General features: G+C 37.7%; 1 protein-coding gene across 1 annotated transcript in view; it reads right to left on the bottom strand.

Annotated features, from left to right (window-relative positions):
• Nucleotides 1-13,833, bottom strand: part of RNASEH2B (ribonuclease H2, subunit B) — a gene marked incomplete at its 5' end in the record, with an annotated part of 29,948 nt that overhangs the window by 3,142 nt on the left and 12,973 nt on the right. Inside the window, 4 exon segments of the mRNA XM_010020411.1 lie at nucleotides 4,097-4,139; nucleotides 5,066-5,144; nucleotides 8,080-8,185; nucleotides 9,412-9,476. Of these exon segments, the coding sequence (XP_010018713.1) occupies nucleotides 4,097-4,139; nucleotides 5,066-5,144; nucleotides 8,080-8,185; nucleotides 9,412-9,476 (293 nt within the window).

The raw sequence follows: 13,833 nt of genomic DNA, 5'->3' as shown, positions 1-13,833 counted from the left end.
CTCTCTGCCCCCCTCCCCCCCCCCAGCTTTGGCACAGAAGCCAGGTCTGCAGCTTAGATTTCTCAGCTTTTAGAACCACATCCAACAGCAGCCTTTTCTTTTGATTTCAATGGGATCTGGATCAGCCTCTCTAGGGGCCTGTTTACTGTGCTATGATTACATTTTCAAATGACAATCTAATGAATAATTACTATTCTTCTCTTTCTGGAATCTGATAAACAAGTTTTTAAAAATTACAACAAAATGTTTGCGTTCCAGCAAAATGTTTGCTGTTTTGCTGTAGCAGAGCCTACATACTCTTTGTAGATGTCTCTCATCATCTGCCAATGGCCAGACTCCCTGTGCTGACAATGGACAGTATGACAATTACAACACAAGATCAATGGCTTACAATTAATACACAGAACATGTAATTTTGGTTTAATCATTAGATCACAGAATCTAGGCTGTACCCAGTTTACTATTACCCAGAACTACAAGAGAGAGAATCTCTTGTAGCTTTTCTGTTAACCAGTGAAGTTTCTAAATCTCTTCTCCCTTGAGAAGTTACTTTAACATCATTTCTAAACATGCAATTACTTTACCATAACAGGAAATACACGTTAGACCCTGCTTTATTTACAATAATCCTATACTATGTCTATCAATACACATTACTTTCATGAAGAGAAATGTCAATGCAAGTGAATAAAAGTGGTCTGAAGGAGACTATAGGTTCCAGTGTACAAGCCTGCCTTGCTCCTCTGAGACTCTGAAATAAACGGGAGTTTCAATCTCTGAAGTTGCAAAGACTAAAACACAGAAGCATCACATACACCCTGGTCAGTGCTCTGGATATTAATCAGATCCTCAGCAAGATTTCACTGCCCAACAACCGAACAGTTCTAAGCCTCATTTCCTCTGTAACCAAGCCACTGAAATAAAACTATTTTTAAAAATAGATTCTCAGAACTATCCCAATGGTATAAAAGGTATTCGTACATAATATGTAATGTACATCACATGTAGTTTAATATAGTTGTTGTAACATGCTTATATGGCTAATGAATATCAGTTGGCTCCTGATGTGCATTTAATATTTCTTACAATGCATAAAGATAATTCTTAACTGAATCAAAGGGCCAAGTAACTGTGCAGCCAGGACAACTGTCCAACCACATGGAAATAACTTCTATCCATGGATATACATTGGAGAACAAATGCTATTAATAACAGTAGGGCCCAATTATTCCTGCATGTGCTAGCTGACATACTGCTTAGCAGAACAGTCACTGAACCAGCCAGAAATGAAGTTTTTTTAGACTCTGTTTCAGTAAGCAGCAGGGACATTGCAGGAAAGGTTGGTGTAGTAAGTAACCTAGTTTCAGTAGACATAGAGTGCCTCAGTTTAAATTAAAAAGAAAGGATAATCAAAAGTGGGGTTCTTGATTCTAGAGGGGCAAATGTTGCAAACCATATGCCTTACTTCTCTAAGCCAAAGCAAAGTGACTTGATGTCCCCCTTGAGGAGGACACTTGGAATGTGAAAGAAAAAAACAGAAGTGATTTTGACTCTTCAATCAAGGTGAAAAATCTTGAAAGAGCTTCTCAGACTAAACTATAACATAAAATATCAGGTTGGAAGGGACCTCAAGGATCATCTGGTCAAACCTTTCTAGGCAAAACATGACCTAGACATAGGTACCCCAGCATCCTGTCCTGCTGAGTCTTAAAAGTGTCCAACACTGAAGAATCCACCACTTTCTGGGGAGTTTATTCCAATGGCTGACTGTTCACACTGTGAAAAATTTTCCTCTGGTGCCCAGTCAGGTAAATAACTTGTGACCATTACCCCCATCTTTTCCATGTGAATCCTTGTAAAAAGGGAGTCTCCATCTTCTTTGTAGCCACCCTTTAAATACTGGAACATGGCTGCCTATTCTCTAGGCTGAACAAACCCAGTTCTCTCAGCCTTTCCTCATACACCAGGCTTCATAGTCCTTTGATCATATGAATACTCCCCCTTGCTCATACAGATGCACACATATACCCACCCCCCCAAAAAAAAGGATTTTAGGAGTAAGCAGAATTTTACAATGAATGAGAAAAAAGACTGCCAAAAACCAAAATTTGTTTTAGGGGTCAGGTAATACTGGGATTAAGTGAGAACTGCCAAAAAGTCAAGCTGAGTTAGACCTTGGAAAGGAAATTAAAACAAATAGTAGAAGGTTGTTTAGCCACAGAGGCAAAAAGGGAAACAGAAAAGAAAAAGTGAAGCTGCTATACAGTGAGGATTGGATAGATTTTAAAGCTAATCTATGTGTAGCCCCAAAATGGAATAAATCTTTTGCCTCAGTAAATTGTTTTCAGTAAAGATGCAGAGGTTAAACACAAGGGCAGAAAAGAGAATAGAAATCACTCTATTCAAGACAGATGTAAAACTCAACATGCTGACACTGTTGGGAGACTGCCTCAGAAATCACAAGTCCAGTGCAAAACATGGCAACTGTTCTATCAGGCAGGGACCATAACGTGGCAGAAAAGCCAAACACCCACCTGTATGTAAGGAGGAGGAAAAAGTGGTAGCAGGCTTCAGCAGAATGGGAAGGGGGAGAAAAAGTTAAAGAAGGAAGTAAAACTGAAGATATAGAGTAAATGAAAACTAAACGTAGGTAATGCCTACTAACATCTTTTTTTCCTCAAAGGTAACACATTTTCTGGTGACAGAAACGTGAAGGATTGCCAGAGAACTTGACATGGTGCCACTTAAGCAACTGAAATTACAGAAAACAAAGACCGCATAAGAATTTTAAGACAGGTAAGAAATCGGGTAAAAGGGAAACAAAGGCAAATAATGCAGAAAGAGATGGCATTGGATTGGATGGAGATTACTAGCGGAGTGCCATGAACAATACCTATTCAAAATCTTCATTAATCGTTAAAGATAACAGTGTGCTTACATTTACTGAATGTACATTATGAGTGCTTAAAGAGCTTTTAACACCGTGAAGGAAAAGCCAGAGAACCTTCAAGACTGGAAACACTAAAAACAGGTGAAATGCACAGAAGTACAAGGTCACATACACAGCAGCTAATGGCATGAATTTCTCATAAATCTGAATGCCGATCAACTGAAAATTGCAGTGAAGAAAAAAACCCAACTGTGTGTCCTAACCATTCACAGCAGGACTGTAAGCTATCTAGTACCTCGCACAGTAATAGAGGCAAATGGGACTCTAAGATGTAATGAGAGTAAGTACTTCCAGTTAAGACAAGAAGGGAAGAATGCCATCATATTGTGCCAGTAAAAGTTTTATCATGAATAATTGCGTATGATTCTAGTCACCTGCTTTGAAACAATTGAATTCAACTTGGAACAGGTGTAAAGAAATGTTCCTGCAATGACGAGGGAATGGAGAGCCCACCTCACACAATCAAGTTTGGCTTCACAAAATGAAATAGAAAGGATATATGTTTTCCCTTTACACATTGAGAAAAGATATGTTAGGGAGGGAAAACAGCCATTTCAATTAAAAAAAAAAGATAATGTTAGCACAAAAGCGCAAGGAAATTAATTGGCCATGAATAAATTCAAGGTGGATTTTACAGAAAGGTTTCTGAGCATCAGAGGAATGAGGTTATAGAACAGTCTTCCAAGAGAAGTAATGGAAATAAAAAAGTCCTAATGAGACTTATGCTGAAGAACGGTCAGTGTATGAGAGATTATCCAACATGGTTGTCTGGAAATTCATGACCCAGGAGGTCCTTTTCAGGGTCCTCATAAATTACATATGAAAGAAAACCTATGAGGTCATATTGTCCCTTCAACCTTAGTAAAATTAAACAGGCAAAACATGTATGAAAAGACTGCTGACCAAAACCATATTTTATGTCTCTCTTTTTCCCTCCTCTTTTTTAAACAGGAAAACCAAACAAAATATTCCTTATTTTAAAAAAAATTAAATTCATGGTAAATTTCTCATGTTATTTCAGACCAACTTTTCACAAGGCCAACTTACTTATTGTATTGTACCCAGTGCCTGGCCTAGTGTAGTTACAGTAATAATTCAGAGAAATTAGCTTACAATACATCTGTTAATATCTTAATATTCTCCTACCTTCAATGGTGGCTCTGCTGCTGGGTTTTTAAGTTCTGGGAGCCTGTAGAACAGAAGATTTTAAGTTACAAATTAAGACAGCTGGATTGCACAACCTAAAGCTTCTAATTCCTTCCCCACAAAGTCTGCTTTGGTTATCAGCTGCTCACACATGGCATGCATTTGCAAAAAAAAGCTCATGGACTCTATATTAGATAACTAAAACAGAGCCAGGCACCATAGCAGAAACATAGGCTCTTTTAAAAGTTCTTAGATCTGGCAACCAAAACAGAACTCCACCTTACTTTTGAAAACCTTGCCTATTAGTAAGATGGTGTTATAAAGCACGTAGTATCTCTTCAATGAAACAGTTAAGCTATGGGACTTCAAGCTGCAAATTGCACATTTTTCCATAGGTCACTATAACAAAACCCTTTGAACAGAGCTGAACTGAGGGACAGGTGCAGGGTCCCAGTGATGCTCCAAGCAAAGGCTGCTGTTGGCAAGGAACACCAGGGTGAGGATGCTGGCTCACCTTCCAGATTTAAATATAAGCTAACATGGGTTAGATATATGAAGTCAAACCCCAGCAGCACTGAGCAAGTAGGGAAAAGGCAAGAAGACCGGGGATAAGGATTCTGCTCTTGGCTCTGCTGCTTGTGCTTGACAGTTCTGGACAAACTGCTTTAAGTCCTTGGATTTCCTTCCCACTTTGTTTAAAATAAGATACACTGCTCAGGTTTTCATGATACAACTGTAGTAACAGACATACCAGACTTTTATATCACATCTCTCTTAAAGCCCATCATAGGCACAATAGAAAGGCATAACCAACATTTGAAAAAAACCCACATTTAAAGTGTGGCAAATACAAGCTCATAGTGTTATTCATTGCAACCATGATGAACAAATCTCAGTATTCAACAGCACTGACCAAAGGACATTAATGCACTGCATACAAAACTAGCAGCTAGCTGGAACAATACTTACCCTAAGTATTTTAACAACTCCTTACTCAGATCGTCAGGAATATATTCTGATATTAACCCATGGGCATAGCGTACATAGTCTTCAGGAACAGGGCAGGGAGTAAGAAGAAAAAGAACATTCGCATTATATAGTCACGTTGCCTTAGCCATGTTGCACGTGCTACCATAAATCATAAGATTGAATTAATAGTAAAAGACTTCTAATGGATACACTGTGATGGTTCTCTGTGTTGAGTAGTTTATGTTATATGACACTTGTAGGTTTATTTAAAAAGTAAAGACTTACTACACTCACTTTGTCAGCACATGTTATTAATATCTGCTGTACGTACTTTACAAAAGCTGTTCACTTTCTGAGCATACTAGATATCATGTATTTTTCCAAAGAAATTAAATTTTAAAAACCTGCAAAAGTAAAAAGCTGACTCAACAGAACACACAATCATTAATTTTAAAGCATCTGGATCTTACAATTATTTGGCAAAGGCTTCAGTACTAAAGTACATTTTCTGGCTTCAACTGAAAACAATTAGATGAGACAATGAGTCTATTTCAAAGTCTTGTACTTAATTTCAGTACTTTACAGAAAATGCCAAGGCCTATCTAAACATCACTGGCAAGACGGGATAATTATCTGTGGAAATATGAACTACTAGAAGCTGTTTTCAGTACAGGGCACTCCTGCTACGAACATTTTTCTGAGAGACTGGGAAAAAAAGTGACCCTTTTAAAACATAAAGTCCTAAATCAGATCTTTTACGGTCACGTTCTACACAAGCACTTACTGATCACCGTCTGGACCTTTTAAACTTGCTGTTGTTGGGCCTGCTAGGGAGTAACAGCGCCCATGCGCAGGAAGTGTTTGCCAGACAGACATTCAGCCAAAATCTCACCTCTGTGGTAAACTAGCCTCAGGGTGGTAAAGAGCTGTTTCTTCTGTGCCAGACATAGTTTCCTTTTTTTTTTTGTTTTTTGAAACCTAAAAAGCCCAATGCAAGCTGGCATTGAAGCAGAAAGAATTAACAAACTGACATCAGCGCATGCATTTCAACTATACTGACATCAAAATCTTAGTATCTCCTATCTGCACCTCTACTTCCTCCACTACTTAGATTCAACAAGGATTTATCACTCCCTACACTCACTTTGGGGTCAGGAAAGAACAAGAAATAATTCCAATCCAAGCGAATTTCACCTCAGCATTTAATATGTCCTATTTACTGCTTAAGAAAAATATTCCCATCATTTCAATCTTTACATTATGACACTGAATGGTGAGTCCAAGTCAACTGCTATTATTTTGTGCTAAATAAAGAATCCATTCTCTTTACATTTCTCCCCGAAGCAATCTTCACTGACTTCCTCTACCAATTCAAAAATACCACTGTTTGCCTTCTAGGGAGTCTGTGTTCTCACCCTAGCCTTCCTTTGTTATTAACCTTCTGTCAAACATCAGGAATATTTCTGCACCTCCCTTCTTTGTCTTCTGAATGAAATATTCAGGTCTCATATGTTAAATCTCCCCTCCTTCCCCATTTGCACTCATTATATTCTCCCAGATTTTTGCCCTACAATGTCTGTAGATGCTAACTACATACACCCATCTATTTATAAGGTACTGAAATTTTGTAATACCCCTATGAAAGCAATCTCTACAGAAATAAATTGCACTGTCATGGCAGTAAAAGGATCAGACAAGAAAATTAGTCCTATTAAAAATAAGTGTTGAGTAAGGTCCATTTGACTTCCTGTCATTCACCTTGCTACATACAGTGGGGCTGCCTCCAAAACTTACCTACTTTTAACTGCTAGTATTCACTATTTCAGTGCTGCTGTTTAGAGTTACAATCTGAAAAAAGTTTTAAAAAAGACTATTATATCCAGGTGTGGAAAAACCCCTGCAGATAAGCTAATTAAAAAATTCAGAGATAAAGTATTTAAGCATAGTCAACATGGCTGCTGTCAGGATGATTTTCCCTTTCTTTAAAAAAATGGGGGTGGGGAAAAGGATGAAAAGCTACTGTAAAGTTAAAGTCACTTACAAGTTTTGCAGCTTTGCCTCTTTTTAAAAACCATATATTACAATCTCTGTTCTATAAAACTGTCTAGTTGACTCTTAAATCTCATTTATGTTGTTTCCTTTGATATTACTTGGTAACTCATTTTCCACTTCGTCAGCAAGTTGCTTTGTTTCTACTTATTTTTCAACAGCATGCAGACTTCTGAATGTCTCTGTAACAAGAAACAACTTTCTTTTGTTCACCTTATTCTAAACTTTTCTAATTTTTCATTAACATTCAACGAATTTATTCTAAATCCATTTTCAGGTTTCTCTATATAACTTCATGTCTCAGTAACATTCAGGACACTGCCCTCTCCAAAGGGAGGGAAAAGGTTACTGGAAGCAAAAGGGATCACTCCAGACTTTTGGGTTCCAAGCTTGTCAACATTAGGGCAATTTAATACACATATTATTAAAGGTTTTGCCCTTTATAAGCACACATTTGTGTATTCTATACATTTGCCACATAAAGTAATGTTCAGAGCAAGAGCTTTTACTCTGTGACTATGACTTCCTAAGATCCTCTCTCTTTTTGAAGAATTCTATGAAGAGTATTTGAATGCTAATAAAAATAATAATAAAAAAGAACTCCATTTTAATACAGAGACACTTACTGGATGGATACTCGTATTATTATAAGCATTTGTCCTGCTGTCCAAGACAGTCTCAGTTTAGCAAAGCACTTCAGCACGTTTCACTGAGCAAAATGTCTTCTCCTTGAACTGAGAAGCTAAAAGCTGAGACCTACCATTAATTACAATGTCACCCAATGAAGATACCAAAGAACTCAGAAAAGTCAAGTCACACGATCACAACATATATGGAATTTTCTGCAGAAGGAATAAATTTACTGCAAAGGCCAATTTCAACACATTTGAGATGCTTATCATGTTTTATCTCCACCTATGGGATTTCACAAAAATGGAATTCACTACAATGTTTAGTTTTCTTACCTTCTTCAGTATCTGTGATCTGTTTACTGCTGATAAATGTAGCTGCATATACCCTTTCACCTACAATTATATTGTTGCTTTTAAGTGCTTTCACTGTTTGATTGACCTATAAGAAACCACAGAATGAAATGTCTGTATCAGTGTTGTTATGCACATGTTAATGCAGTGACAAAGCTCTTGTAATTTTGTTTCAAGCATATAAAACACTCAAGTTATGGACTGTGGTGAAATTTAATATACATTTGTAATGACTAGCATATGAGCTCAAAGAACCCAAAGAAACTAGTATGTCTTTGAAGATGTTGCCTTGGCAACATAGCACCAGTTTTGGAGCACCCTAAGATGAGCTGAGCTACTCAAATGCAACAGCCATGACTACACAGGTGAGAAATACACCTGCTTGGAGCACAGAGAATGGCTGAGCTCAGCTGGATTGTAAAGGCAGTCCTGGAGGAAATCAAAGATTAAGGACTTTACAAGGCACTGCTATACTGGATCTAGCAAAGAGATAACTGGCAGAAGACATTTTCAACACCACAAACAAGTATCTGCCCAAATTAAAATATTCAAATACTCATTGCAAAGTAAGATATCCTTATTCCTCATCATTGCAGAAAGTCAACCATATTTTGTGCTAGTGCTAACCAATTTAACTGAGGAGGCTTCCTTGTATCATGTGATGCATACAATCTTTTTTACAAAGTGGCATCATAATAGGGGCACAAGCACATGCATAAAATGAGATTCACCTTCTTTATACCAAAATACAGACCACAATCAAGCTTTGCTATAACACTAGCTTATTTTCTGCATAGTGTACAGACCTCTTGGATCAGGATAAAAGCAATAATACCAGGACCATCCTGAGAGACACTGCCAAAACTTCATGAGGAAATCCATTTGTAGCACAAAACCAAGGCATTTCTGACCCGCTTTAATGCATGGCAGAATTTAAAAGCTGCAGTAGTCAAAGCTCTCCTCTAGCTCATCTGTGAAGTGGACAAAGAAAAAGACAAGCCCCTCACCTTATGCAAAGCCTAACGAACACAGCAATAAGCTGAATTTCAGCTGCTTATTGTGCCTCCCTCCACTCCATGAATACCTTTTATGCCAGCCCCATTAGAAAGAGAAATGCAACAAACTTTTAATTTCTCTAATATCTCATCACATTCACAAATGCAACAACTTTACTGTGATGACTCTCCTTCCTGCATAGGACATCCACCTTGAACTTAGGCACACCACATGGCTCAAATGCAGATAAGGACAAGTTAATAAGCATTTTAATTTTAAACATAAAGCAATTTTGAAAGTAAAAGAGAAACACAATACCTTTTTCTTTAACCACTTCAGCGTCTTCTCTCGGCTGTATTTGTGGAATTTCTGGCTGCCAATGTCTGAGAAAACGTAAGTAAGGGTAAAAAAGACATAACTGGTTTGAACTGCATTTTCAATACATTTAAATCTTTTAAGTTGTAGATACAGAATGAAAGATAATTTGCAGCTTGCACATGTTTGATATCAGGGCAATAAGTTTCAAAAATATTGGGAATGGGGAAAAATAAACAGATTGGGCTGATATGCACAAGTCTGAACAACTTGACAATTCTTTAATTAGGCCCTAACCAAGCCAAGCACATGTTTTATTTATTTATGTGTAATCTTGGTCTGCCTGAATTCCCTAAGACTCTTCTCGTAGTTTGCCAAACCTTAACTGCCATGTGTCTGCAGACTGGTCATTTTAACTGCACAGTTCACAGTATAAAACATTGGTTCCACAACAGCTTTTAAACAAAAAAAACAACAAAAAAACACAAAACAAAAAACCCTACTACATATTATCTTAAATCTTCACTTATGGAATTCCAGCACCTAGTAATGGGCCAGGACAGAGAGCTGGTTAGTGAAGACAAACCATTCACACTTTCAATAAACTCTTCCTATCAATTCTCCCCTCTCATTTCACAGTGTGACTAAAGCAAAAGTTATACTTCTATTCCCCGTTTACATAGTTTAGTATCGTGTCAAAAGAAAACAAAGAATCAAAAAATAGTGAAACACACTCCTTGTGGGAGGAAGTACATGATTCATTTATGATTTATTGAGCAACATAAATTAACTCAATGATATCAGAATTTCAGAAAGTGTTTCCCCTACGATAACTAGGGTATCATGAACACTTACTGGTCACACGTGGTCAGCTATCTGGAGATATGAGAGTTCATGATCGAAGGCAAAGAGAAAATTACAAAGGCTCATGGAAATTTTAGTATAAAAAAATCAGTATTAATTCACAGAAAGTTACATTTTGGAAATAGAATGAAAATGCCTAACAAGATTTCACAGGAAAGACCATGTTTCAGTTTTTAACAGTTTTAATCTCCTATACACCATTCCCATAAATACCTACATCTGTTTCATGTCATTTACTGATCCAATATCATATTCCAATGCTCACTTCATGAAATTTCCTTCTGCCTTTGCAAACGACAAGGTAATATTTACAATTACTTCAGCATTTCTTTCTTTGGGTTTATCTTGGCTCTTTCAAATTGCATTCAAATAGCTAACTTTTATGTGCTCTCTGTGTATGCACGGTAGGGGGTATGGAGAGGTTGAGAAAAGCTGTTTACAAGATAAAGCTTAAATCTATCTCAACAGTTGTAGAAAATCACAGTGCAAAAATTCTAAAGAGCAAAAAGAAAAAGACACATTGATTCATGAAGATGATGAGCTGCAGGTAGAGTAATTTAGCTGTGACATTGCTGGCTGCAGCCTTTAGGACTTAGCTTCTAAATGGCTCTGAAAGAAGCAGAAAATTGGGAAGACAACCTGGATACTCGAACCTGCTTCTCAAAGAGCTAACATGGTTTGGGTCCAAGTACAGCGAGTTCGATTCATGGATTCCTCTCTTACCTAAGAAAGTTCGAGGAAGGGACATCCCTCCAGCCACCATCCCCCAAAACTCATGCTGAAAAGTAATTCCAGTCCAGATTCCCAGGCAGACTCCCCCACAACAGCATGATTCAGAGTGACTCAGTTAGGGAAAGGAAACATAGAACTGTGAAGCCATTTTCATTAAAACATGTGAAAAATAATTATACTGAACCCTTCAGAGATCACTTTGTTTGAAAATATTTTGTGTGCTTGACAGTTTTGACTATTAAACTCTAGGAACTGACAATATTTGAGACCTCTGAAGAATTAAAGTGAGTTATGAAAGTCACAAACTGCTGACAAAAGGATTCAATATTGGAACGTGGATTTAACATGTGATGCACATTTGGTATTGGTGAGAGTTAGCGACTATGTTTGATAATGTGAGTATATATTGGAAAGCCTTTTGTTCCCTAATGTGTCTGGTGCCTATAAAACTGGTCTGAGACATCTGGAAAGATTGGGTTTGAGAAATACAGATGGAATATAAGTGGTTCTACAATTAAATAACATGTTCAGTGATCGGGTAATCGCTATGTAGACTTGGAAGTTTCCCTGATGTATTGTTGAGCAAACTGCCTAAAGCACATTTTAACATCCATTTTCTCAGTGTTTTCCATAACTCTGAAACTCATATGGCCCCTTTTTCCCTACCTTCTGGGAATACAAGCTTGGCAATATTACTTAGTTATTCTAATCAGGTAAGTTTTCTTGGCTCTTCATGTTAATCACATTAGACAAGATCACAGTACAGTTTTTGCCTTGCAAAATGAAACAAAGAGTAACAGTCTAGAACTGGAATTCATAACCTTTTCTTAAACCTTCTCAACTGCACTTCACACCCGATGTTCGAATTTATTAGCAAACAACCTGCCTCAACCAGATTTAGTGAGCTGCAGCACACCCTTTCCCCAACTACTAAACAGGTAACTGGGAATTTAATCCAGCAAAATGCATTTTCAGTGCCCTTCAACACTGAGGCCGGTGTAGGTGGACTCTCTGCTAATTCAGTAAGTGTAAACTGTGAGCGCTCTACGGTAAGAATTTGTGAGACAGATGTTAAACGCCTTAAGATTTAATTAAAAGTGAAATAATTACGTTGTTAAGTTCTGCTGAACAGCACAGAGCTGCAGAAGACTCAACATAAAAGATAACTTTTTGCCCTAAACCCCTACTCCTTAAATGAGAAAGGCTACGAAGTGGACAACAGGTCCTAGACCTAGAAGAGAGTACCTTAGTCATATTGGTACTTTTTACAGGCAATAAAAGGCATGAGAATATGAAACACATAGAAGTGGATTGAACAGAAAGGTGATCTGTGCATGACAGGCAAGTAAGTGCCAATGTCTTTCTTGCATAACAATATACTCTGTGCTCTAAAAAAACCCCGGAAATCCTAAGAACAAGCTCCACTTACTTTCAACTCAACCCTGAACAAGAAAAGAAGCAGCAAGTATGTGCAGGTACATGCCTAGGGACCTCCAAGAACATCACATACAGTTGGTGTATGCATGTGTGTACAGACTTAATGACAAAAGCAAATTTTACCTTAAATTTCAAAACAAATACCAGGAAGTGAACGTAAGTTCTTTAACAGTTAATATCATTTGCTGGCACAATGACACAAACTTATAGGTGTATATAATACACTATTAAAAATATTAACACAAAAACTAAGCAGTAAAGCGTTTTCACTACTAATAGAATACAGTTTATGAGAGGATGCTCTGATGGATAACAACTGCAAATACAGTTTCAGAATGGATACAGAGGTTAGGCCAAGACACAAGACCTTGTCTACAGCTTTTTTTAATTCTTTTTTAAATGTTCACTTTGCTGTTATGAAAGGAACATAAATATAGCCCAAAGGCAGCACTGTTGTTTGGATGAAGTGCCCCTTCAGAAAAATAATCCAGACCTTGTCCTACATTACTGTAGGATTCTTCTTAGTTTGACAGCCAAGAGGATCTGGCATAATTTTTCACCTTCTCAGATGGGTGCACAGAAGATTAGTACTCCTTCTCTCACCCCTAGCTCCTTATCCAGTATTGGACACGTTGCAGGGCACAGCAATTGCCTAAAAGCTTGATAATAGTTATTACTGGAAACACTTATCACTTCAAGGGAAGGCAAAAGCGGTTTTGTGGTTCAGATGCCTCTGTTTCAAGGAAGCCTTCTCCAAAGTCAGAGCTTATCCAAAGAAAAAGGTTCCCTGCTCTCAGTGATACTGAGTGTAACTAAATATTTTCTGAAGGTTCTTTTGGAAATCCAGGAGTATCACAATAGCACATAATTCCAACTACCCCAGTACCAGCAAGACTGTATGAACAGTCTTGCTGCCCAGATTTCTTGCTTTCTTGTTAAAGTGACCATTCTCCATGGAAACACGTCCTGCCCTAAAGCTCAAATGGGTTTCCCGGGGGAAACAACAGCCCTACATGACATTATGATATGCACCATATCATACTGGAAATACTTAAACTTGTGCATTGTTCAGGAAAAATCCACAGCACCCCACTTATTGATGTTATATATAGCAATAAAGAGGTCTGGTGTTTTACTTCTTAAGCAATGTTTTCATTTCTTCCACCACCTTTCCTTAGCCGTTTCCCAATTATCTGTATATCACCTAAATATTTCTCCTTATATATATATCTTAAGGGCAGAGTGCTTCATGAAAACAAATTCCTAATATTTCTGGCTTTTAATCTGTGTACTTTAACTCCCTGGAGGAGCTCTGCATGCACAAGGGTCAGGCACCTTAGTTTTGCGCTTGGTGGTAAATTCCGTATTCCTAGACTCCTGTATCTCCTTCTG

Source organism: Nestor notabilis, unplaced genomic scaffold, assembly GCF_000696875.1.
Source record: "Nestor notabilis isolate BGI_N333 unplaced genomic scaffold, ASM69687v1 scaffold8038, whole genome shotgun sequence".
NCBI classification, from domain to species: domain Eukaryota; kingdom Metazoa; phylum Chordata; class Aves; order Psittaciformes; family Psittacidae; genus Nestor; species Nestor notabilis.
Note: the sequence above shows the minus strand (reverse complement) of the source record. Positions and strands in the feature narration are given on the sequence as shown.